This window comes from Laccaria bicolor, genomic scaffold, assembly GCF_000143565.1.
Source record: "Laccaria bicolor S238N-H82 LACBIscaffold_17 genomic scaffold, whole genome shotgun sequence".
Lineage (NCBI taxonomy): Eukaryota > Fungi > Basidiomycota > Agaricomycetes > Agaricales > Hydnangiaceae > Laccaria > Laccaria bicolor.
In genome coordinates this window covers 854,667-864,089 of record NW_001889888.1, presented here as the reverse complement: position 1 = coordinate 864,089, position 9,423 = coordinate 854,667, and the positions used below count along the sequence as shown (strand labels likewise).

Genomic DNA, 9,423 nt, shown 5'->3' with positions numbered 1-9,423 from the left:
GACCCTGGTGCGGATGACGTCTTGTATAGCTTCTGTAAGGTCCGTTGCGGCTTCTTGGAATTGTTGCCTTGTTGTGAGTGGCTGTGGAGGCGGGATGTCGAGTAGTCGAATGGCCAAGTTCTCTTGGAAGTCCTCCCAGTCCGTGGTCCTGTAGTTGTATGATGTTTTGAAGGTGATACGCTCTTGTGGCAGGTCGAAGTAGGTTGCTATCGGGAAGTGGTCAGTCGCTGGTGGCCTGATCGAGGGGTCGACCTCGCATCGGATTAGCAGGTCGTAAATCTCTTCTGTGCACCAGAAGTTGTCGGGGCGCGAGTACTTCTTGGTAACTTGATGCTCTAGTGTCGGTTGCCCTTTTGGTAGGGCCATCTTCATGTTGAGGTCTGCAAGCAATTCAATTAGTTTACTCGCGTCGTCTAGGGCTCTTGGTGTAAAGAGCCTGTCGTCCGTGTCGTCGTCCCACATCGGATGATGTCTGTTGAAGTCACCGGCCCATATCAGGTGGTCGTCCTCCCTTGACAGAACTTCCGCGCGGTTTGTGCGTAAGAACTCGCGGACCACGCGTAGTGTTCTTGAGTGATTGCAGTCGTTATAGGTGTTGATGATGGTTAGTCGTCCATAGGCGCCAGCCATTTGTATTGTGACGGTGTCGTTGGTTCCTGGCATGTTGAGTATCTTCCAAGAACTGGTCGCGAGGTCCGAACTGACCCAGGTCACTGCTCTTGTCATTAGCGCCTCGTCCTTGTATCGGTCCACTGGGGCCACAGCGACAAAGCCGTTTGGCGTCCTGATGTTGCCCAAAATTGTCACGTGCGGTTCCTGCACCAGCACTAGGTCCCAATCCTTCTTCGATACTCTGTTGTACAATTCCAGGTGCGCCTTTGACGATTTGTTGAGGTGGATCTGAAGTATCCGTAGTCTTGTTATCGATGGTTGTGGTTGTTCAGACATTGGGCACGGTTAGAGATTGGGTGCTATCAGGGTGGCGTTAAGCCGTTACTCGACATGGGGGCTGCTATTGGAGACTCTGTTGACTCTGGATTGGGGAAAGGAGGAGGGGGTGACTTAGCTACGGCAGGGGTCGAGCGCTGGCTCGACCGTGACTCCTTGGTGTACGGTCTTCCACCTGGAGCCGCGTACTCGAAGTTGATCTGTGTTTGCCGATACCTGTTCCTCTGTGTAGCTGGCTGAATCGGATTGACCTGGATCTCTGCCGGGGGAACTCGACGTCCTTGCGTTGGATAAGACGGCGACCACGTCCATGATTCCTTCGCTGGGAAGAAAGGTAAGTCGTTTGCTGGATCCCTGGCATTGAGGTCTTCGATCTTCCTGCGGAAAGTAGGGCACTCGCGGTCCCAGCTGGTATGGTCGCTTGTCCTGCAAGAAGAGCAGAAAGTGACACCTGGCTGTGGACACTTACTGGTCCAGTGATCCCTTCCCCCGCATGTACCGCATACGTTTACCTCTTTGTCCTTGATGTTGCACTCCGACGCGATGTGGTCCCAGCCTTGACACTTGAGACAGCGAATCGGTTCCTTCCTGCTCTTCGCCACTGATACTCTCTTGTTGCAGATCGTCAGCCCATTTACTATTGCCCGGTTGGCCGCGTCCGCGTCCGAAAAGGTGGCGATGACATGAGCGAAGCGTTGGTCTGTCCTTCGTCGTGCTGGGGGCTTGATCCACCTCATCTTCGTCAGACCGCCTTCAGGTATGTTGTTTGATTCCTCTATCTCTCTTCTATCCTTCTCGCTGCCGGGGTCAAGGGTTAGTGGCACATAGTAGGCGACAACGTTGTACGATCTCTTCTTGAAGGAGGCCTCAGTTTCTCCCAGTTCCCGCAGGAAGGCCGCTGCATTGTCCTTGGAAGCTAACCATGCTGCGCCTTCGTCCGTAGCCATTTCAACCAAGATCCCGCCGTTTTGGAGCCTCAGTGCCGTTCTAATCTTGTGTTTCTGCGCTGTCGCCTTACCCATCGCCTCCGTAAACTTGCCCACCAGGACTAGGTTAGCACAGTCTTTGAGGCTGGATCCTTGTGGTATGTCGACCAGCGATTGACGTTGTCTGATATTTTCCTTCGCAGCTAGACGGGGGTTAGCATCCATCGGCGCCCCAGAGAGTCCCCTGTGCAGCGCGTCCCTGTACGGGGAGCTGGCTGCGTTCCCCGCCTGTTGTACCGCCTTTTCGACCACCTCGGCCAGTTCCACTGTTTTCTCTTTCAACACTTCTGTCTTCTTCTCCAACTCTTCCATAACCTTCACCCTGAGCCCCTCCGTGAACTCCCTCAAATCTGTGGTCATCTCGTTGAACTGTGCATTGGCGATGTCCCTGATATCTTCTGCTACTGCCCCTAGCTCGACTTCCTTCAGCAAGAAAGCAACCGCGCGAACTGCGTTGATTACAGGGAGGGTGACTCCCGGCAAAGCCGCAATCTGGTGCAGTGTCGTAGCGAGTGTGCCCAAAGTGAGCAGAGCGCCCGACGGGACAAGGAGCAGTTTCTCTTCGAGGTAAGACCTCCCTTTCTCTGAGTCGCCTATTTCTTGTTCGTCTTCATCTAGGTCCACCGCCCCCGTGGCTCTCGTCTTCCCCCGTTCCTGTACTTCTGGTTCGGCCGTTCGATTTTGTCGAATGGTCGCCACTTTACCTTTTTGAGGTGGAGGCTGGCCTTTAGGCTTCGCTCCGGTCCCAGACATTCTCTGAGTTTGTTATTAGCTGGGTAGATAATAGTATAGCAAGTTTTGAAAGCTGTATGTAGGCCAGAATTTCGTGTTGCAATCGACGAGTCGCCCAAATTTTTCGGGGTCCTAGTCGGGGTGCCACGTGGTTCAGGTCCAAGGAGAGTCCTGAGTAAGTATAAATGATGCTTCCATTAAGTCTCAGTAACCTTACTTGAGCTTGAAGAGTGAACTTCGCGTCTGTGCCAACATCAAGAACAAGCAACCGATTTTTTTATTGCAATGATAGCAATGTACCACACAGCCCACAATATGAATGACTGAGTATGAATACAACACAAGGCGGGATCTAAATAGTAGTCATAATCGCGGGCATGCATGTCGTGGGGTATCATAACCAGAGGCGTATTAGATGCTGCAGCCGAGCGCAAGTTTGCGCATGACCCTGCTGAAGTGTCGGGGTACATGTCGGTGGTGATGGCACTTGCTGCCGCCGCGCAGGCCGATGGAACGACCGACGAAGAGGAAGACTTGCCCTTCTTGAGCTTGCACATCTTCCCCTTGGAGGTCGTCGATGTCCCAGTGGCACCACCAGTTTGGGTTGCCGTTGCCGTTGAGGATGCGGTCGTGGTTGCGTTAACAGGAGTGGAAGTGCCACCATTCACAAATGAGGCGACAGGAGAACCATGGAGGTGTATGGTGCACTGGCATCGAACACCTGGGAATCAAAGATGCCAGAGTTGTTGTCTGTACGCGCCTGGCAAACTGACCAACCCCGAAGGGTCAGGGACTCCAGTGCCCGATGCGCCAACCGTGAGCCGCAAACAGGCGGGATAGAACTCCGCACCGCTGAGTGATGTGGCGAGATGGAGAGCGATATGGAAAGCGATGACTTCGTGGCAGACGAGGTAGTTTCCTGGCGCGAGGTTGGATGGGAGTTGTATGCTTGGGAGGGAGCCGGACACTGTTGTACATAAGCGGGGATCATTAGCGCAACTCGGGAGAAACTTAGAGCCAGGAGCACGACGTACTTGGTGGATCTTAAACCATTTGGCGGTTTGTTGTCACGGGTCGTCGACCCGCAAGATGCTAGATATGTGAGCATTGGGCCGGTATTGTGAGGCCAATAGAAGATTGTCAGCATTTTCATTGAACAGAACGAAAGGAGCATACGTCGCTGCCATCAGCACCTTTCTAATCGAAGCCAAGCTGGTCACGAAGGTTCGCGTTGGCGATGAGGGTCGCAGGTTGAGCGTAGCACTGGATTTCTGGCACCCATGTTAGGGTTTGTAGTGGAAACTCGGCGGATAACACTAGAAGGTCCACAGTGACTGTCAAGTCTCGCTGCACGAACGGCGCAAAGTTGGCGCAAAGGTGAAGAGGCTCGTGACCGTGTTTGGTGGCGGCAGGTGCCGTGCGGACCAGACAGCGGACAGGCGGATCGGCGGCGGTTCGGACTCTCGAAATTCGGAACCTTCTGGATGCAAGTTTCATTCCGACTTTCAATATTTTATGTCAGACGAGCCATTGGCGGAGCTCAATGTGTTTCATTTTTTAGGATCGAACTCGTCAGGCAGAACTTCAACTCGGTCACCACGAGACCGCGAAGGAACTTGAACTTCGGCCCAACTTGAGGTGGACCCGACATTATAGTTTTGGCATCGACGAGAAATCAGCCATCATCTAAGCAAAGCCTTGACGAGGACGAAGAGGATATGAGATCGGGCAGTGTATCGATGATATCCGAGGTTGAGATGTCCATGATCTGAAGCAAACAGACAGAAAAGTTTTGAAGAGAACACGCCTCAATGATTGCGCCTCAGTACTTAGGGTTACTCTAATTTTCTAACTGCTTGTGCTTTCTGAATCCACCTTCTGAGATTTGTGTTGAAAATTGAATAAGTACATAGATGTCTGGCGCGGAATAGAAGTAAAAATTGTCCAGACAACAAAGTCCTGAGTAAATGATAGTAATACAAAATTGGTACCCGTGTTCAACCCGTGTCACTGCGAATGTCCATAGTTCAAATTCAACGAAAGAGTGCGGTTTATTCGATTCTGTATTTATATACTAGTCCAAATATTCAAGTGAGGGGGAACGGGGAGGAGGAGAGAGGAGGCGCACCTCCCATTTCCCGACTAAGTTGATCTAAATAGTTCTGCTTTGGGATTCCGTTAAAGGTTTGCAAACCCGGGAGGGCCTTCAAAATCGCGGATACACAAAGCTTGTTCGGATCTGCTGACCAGATGTTGAAAGTGACCGTGAGATGACGTAAATCCCATGTAGGATAAGAGAGGGGTCTCATCTCTGCGCAAAACTAAATAACGAAATTCAGTGTCAACAGTCTACGAAAATAAAGAAAGATCTACCCCTTCCTGGCTGAAGCGCTGGGTCATCACCATGTCGGTGGATTGGTAGGATACGTCTTTGGTGGTCAGAAAACCATCAGTAGCCAGGCTGAGCGCGTGGAGACTGGGAAGATTGATAGAAAGCAGGTCAAAGATTTTAGACGGCACCGTGGACACCCCAATGTCAAGGTATCTCAAAACGCCAGATGCACCAAACCCAGTAACGATGTTGTTGAGGTCCTCGTACGTTGGGGGAGGTTTATTATTGATGATGAGGGACGTCAGGGAATCGCTGTATTGCTTCAGGTACGTGTCCAAGAGAGTTGAAATGGAGGAAGGAAAGTCCCATAACCCAAATTCCAACGTGCGGAGGTGAGGCAACGCAACTTCAAGACATGGCTGTTTGAACCACCCTTCCATCAGCGGGTCTTTAACGTATGGTTTCCCTAGAGCTTGGAAGACGAGCTTCAGAGAGGTGAGGGTATCGGCATGGAGTGTGAGGAAGCTATGCAATCCTGACGTATCTGTTTGCAGGGTGCTGACGTAGCCTTGTGTTACGGATAAACTCGCTAAACGAGGCATACGAGAAAGTTGATGGAAAAACGGTGCAAGGTGGAAGTGCTCGTGTGTAAACAGCGTCAATTTTTGCAACGTTAGATGGTGATTGTTGACAAAGGGGACGAGATTTGTGATTATGACTTGTCCGGAATCCGTGGTGCGATATGTAATGGAAAACCTGACAGAGAGTTCCTCAAGGTTGGGGAGATGGAAATTAGATGTGAGAACACATTTCATCACATCCAAGGGGAAATCGAAGTGAACCCTGCGCAGGGCGGGGGAACATGCCTGCCATGCGAAATCGATGAGGGGGGTCGCCATTCGGAAAGATTTCAAACGGTCTGGCGAGGATAATTCAACGCGAAGTGTCTGCACCCCATTCAGCCCCGTAACGATCTGGAGCAGGGATCGGATAGCTTCTCGCTGTTCTTCAGACTTGGTATCCGCCTTCAGGAATGTTTTGACAAAAATGTCATCCGCAGTACGTTTAATCTTCCCCTTCAATGACTGCAAATTCTTCTGTGAGACCTCAGAAATCAAGAAACCCAGTGGACCTGGTCGCAGATGCAAATCTCGAGTTTTGCTTGCGCGAAACGGGTCACTGTTTGAGCGACTCAGATTAAGCCAAATCCGACGCACATTACAAGCTCACCTTAGCCGATTGATGCAATCAATGGTAAGAGGGTCTTTTAAATGGTGGATATAGGCTGATTTATACCGTTCTTCCATTGCGAAGTTGAATAAAACCTGGTTAACCGCATAGAGATTCCGGAGGACATGCTTGGGAATGAAGGAGACGATCTTCGCCCAAACATCGTAAGGCAAAGAAGCTATGGTGGTGGTTGGCATTTGAAAAGGTGGTACCTGACGGTGTTGCGACGGTGTGTTTGCACCGTGTAGGGGTCATGGTACGTCATCATCTACTGACTGCGAAGAGCGAAAGGCAGTGCGATTGAAACTCAGCAGTACGCTGGATACGCCAAACACCAGCTAAAATCTTCATGTAGCCTTTCAAAACAATATGTGGTTCGATCTGATAGAAAGGAGGTATCATCGATGTCATTGCCGATGTCTAGTGAAAGGATAAACGATATTTACACCATCGTCGCCTCTAGAGAAACTTTCGGATGCTTCGACAATCCTTCCCCCGTCGTCGATGCCAACGCCTTGTCCACCTTATCCAACGACCACAGCGTCCACGCACTCTCTCGATTCCTGCTATCCATCCTCTTCCTTATCTTCTTTAGCGACCCATGTTTCGCTATTAAGGCTTCCAGTCCAGTGCGCAATTCCAGAAGCGTGTTGCGCGCCTCCAATTGCGCCTTCCGCGCGGCGTCCTTTTGTTCGTGTACTCGGACGTAAGCCGCGGCAAGCAAGGATGCGGAGGTCAGGACTGTGCCTGCCGGTGGGAGACCGTAGACTGGATAAAGTGCTGCGGCCGTGACGAGCGTCTCAATGGGATGATCTAGGTGTAGGGAGTGAAGGAGTTGGTTAGCCCCAGTAAGGGTGAGCGGCATATTGTATTTCGCGTAGTTCCCGAAAACGGTCAGGGCTAGCTGGGGGCAGTCGAGTTGTTCACAGCGGCCTTTGGACCAAATGAGTTGGTGCATAGGGGCGAAGAGAAGTGCTTACGAATGAAAAGCTCGGAATTGGAGTCTCTGAACACTCTCCCGGCGGCTTGCCATTGAGGCATGAGCTCCACAACTGCCTCCATCTGCTCTTTCGTCGTTGCGAGGCTAAAGAGATCCGACCAAGCGCTAGTCCGGATCAATGGCAATTTCTTGGATGTCTTCCCCAGCTTGGGCTTCATGAATGCCAGAAGCTCGTCGAACTTGGCTTGACGTCGTGCTGATGCGGGCATTGCATCGGAAGTAGAAGCGACGGGTACGGGTGCCTTGAGCTCCTCTGGTACCTCGGAAAGAATTTCTCCCTCATCAGCGAAGAGGTCCTCAAAGTCCGCGTTCTTCTTCTTCTGCACTGTCATAATCCGTTTTGACGTCGTTTGGTGAAAATTTCAGCCAAGGTACTCACCGACTGGGGTCATGTGTAGAGCTCTTCGCGACTCAAAGGCATACCTTTGCCTGATGGGCGTAAGCGTAGGAGTTTTGAGGTTACATAGAACCCTCCTCGCTGCAAAGCTGGCCATTTGTTGATGAAGGTGAGGTGCAACTTTTTTGCACGTCACCGGAACGGGAAGTTGTTTGGCAATGGGCGATGGACCAAACATGACTTCAAAATCAAGCGAAGTCCAACGTGTTGGATAATCATCATCACACTCAGCTTCACTTCACAGAGACAAAGAAGAAAAAATAGGATTATGACAGAATGTAAAGACAGAAATATTTTAAAAGTGACGGACTATGCGCTTTCGGCTATGTACAGTACTGAGTATATGTACACAAGTTTTGCGTCAATTTCGCGCAAGCTCAACACTTACTTCGGTCGCGACGACTCCTCGATCAGAGAAAAGAGGTGACCAGGATAGTTTTTTATAAAAGAGCATATGTATTGTACAATTTGAATTTATGATTTACGACCTATGGATCGCTCAAGGCTTTCTTACTTCTGGTGTTTTTGAGTAATGTGGAGATCGTCAAGCCTGCCAGTGGCAAGATTATAAACCCAGCCGTGAATCTGAACCTCATCTTTACGAGCCCACGCATCCCGAATAGTATCAGTCTGTGCCAAAATTTCCACCTGTTTCTTGATATTCTCATGAACAACCAAAGAAAGAGCTTTATCAGGAGGGGTGACGGAAAGCGGTAATGATCGTGTAAATTTCGTGAGAGGCGTCAACCAGATGTTCAAAGGAGATTCGACGGGCAACGTGTTGATTGTTTGATTGTCGGGGTAATTATTCTTCACGGCGTTTAGACACGCATCTGCGCCTCCGCATACCGTATGGCCGACGACGACGACTGTACAAGAGAAGGATTTCGGTCAGAGCGGTATCAATCTGGGGAAAGACGATGAAGGTACCATGTTGGACGTGCAAAAAATCGACAGCGTATTTCAGCACTGACAAGACGTTTGAATCGTGCAAGTGCACCTGGCTATCGAATAGCGGAATTCACCATGAATAAGTAAGTCAGATGTTTAATAAGGCGCCTTACTTCGCGATGTTTCTATGCACAAAAATGTCGCCTGGACGAGCGGCAGTGATGACAGATTCAGGAACCCTAGAATCGGAGCAACCAATCCAGAGGGTCTGGAATGTTCAACTGAGCAGATATTCACAGCATAAAAAGGACCAGCAACCAACGTGCGGTTTTTGCTTTTCCTCCGCCGACTTTTTGAAGAAATTTGGATCTTTTTCTGTGACGCCGTGTGCCCATGCAGCGTTAGCTTCAAGCAATTTTTCAAACGAGGAGTCGGAAGCGTGAGCCATGGGGATATGCTAAGTAGGCGATATAGGACTGATATCGGCAGAAACAAAGGAACGTTGGGAAAAGCAGGACAGGCATGGGGGTATAAATGAAAGCGTTTGTTTGGTGTGATCTGATAACAGGAGAACTTGACATGGCTGTCAGATGAAGAGGCACGTTGGTATTCAAGCCTCAACCATCACAATAAAGATAGCTACCCATTATAGAACGCGACTCGTGATAGACCCATGGGAGCCTACCTTTTAATTTTGCGGAGCTACGTCGCGGTTAGCCATCTTAGAGAAGTTACACCTTGGCAAAAAGAATTCGCAAAAAATACGCACGTATGGGTCCAAGTAGTTTATAGACCTGGCAAATCATGCACTTTTTGGTATGGGCCACCGCTACGTGTGGCACAGTCCGCAAAGCAGTTCTTGTCCGGAACGGTCTCCGGGGTAGCGCGTCTAAGACGCGACAGAATA

At 50.3% G+C, this 9,423-nt stretch overlaps 5 protein-coding genes across 5 annotated transcripts; 1 reads left to right on the top strand and 4 right to left on the bottom strand.

The window, feature by feature from the left end:
• Positions 1-974: 974 nt before the first annotated feature.
• LACBIDRAFT_299843 (uncharacterized protein) lies at positions 975-2,687 on the bottom strand (the record flags this gene model as incomplete). The annotated part of the gene is made up of 1 exon (XM_001882530.1): positions 975-2,687. The coding sequence occupies one exon, from the start codon at positions 2,685-2,687 to the stop codon at positions 975-977; it is 1,713 nt and encodes a 570-aa protein (XP_001882565.1).
• A 261-nt stretch (positions 2,688-2,948) lies between these two features.
• Positions 2,949-3,970, top strand: LACBIDRAFT_299842 (uncharacterized protein). Its single transcript, XM_001882688.1, has one exon. The coding sequence runs from the start codon at positions 3,048-3,050 to the stop codon at positions 3,504-3,506; it is 459 nt and encodes a 152-aa protein (XP_001882723.1). The 5' UTR covers positions 2,949-3,047; the 3' UTR covers positions 3,507-3,970.
• A 747-nt stretch (positions 3,971-4,717) lies between these two features.
• On the bottom strand, positions 4,718-6,425 carry LACBIDRAFT_299840 (uncharacterized protein; the record flags this gene model as incomplete). Its single annotated transcript, XM_001882529.1, has 4 exons — positions 4,718-4,740; positions 4,795-4,987; positions 5,040-6,177; positions 6,229-6,425. The coding sequence occupies 4 exons, from the start codon at positions 6,423-6,425 to the stop codon at positions 4,718-4,720; spliced, it is 1,551 nt and encodes a 516-aa protein (XP_001882564.1).
• Positions 6,426-6,670: 245 nt separating this feature from the next.
• LACBIDRAFT_299839 (uncharacterized protein) lies at positions 6,671-7,803 on the bottom strand (the record flags this gene model as incomplete). Its single annotated transcript, XM_001882528.1, has 3 exons — positions 6,671-7,161; positions 7,209-7,553; positions 7,608-7,803. The coding sequence occupies 3 exons, from the start codon at positions 7,801-7,803 to the stop codon at positions 6,671-6,673; spliced, it is 1,032 nt and encodes a 343-aa protein (XP_001882563.1).
• A 332-nt stretch (positions 7,804-8,135) lies between these two features.
• CAN2.1 (carbonic anhydrase) lies at positions 8,136-8,964 on the bottom strand (the record flags this gene model as incomplete). The annotated part of the gene is made up of 4 exons (XM_001882527.1): positions 8,136-8,494; positions 8,556-8,629; positions 8,690-8,784; positions 8,839-8,964. 4 exons carry the CDS (start codon positions 8,962-8,964, stop codon positions 8,136-8,138), a joined length of 654 nt encoding a protein of 217 aa, XP_001882562.1.
• Positions 8,965-9,423: the final 459 nt, after the last annotated feature.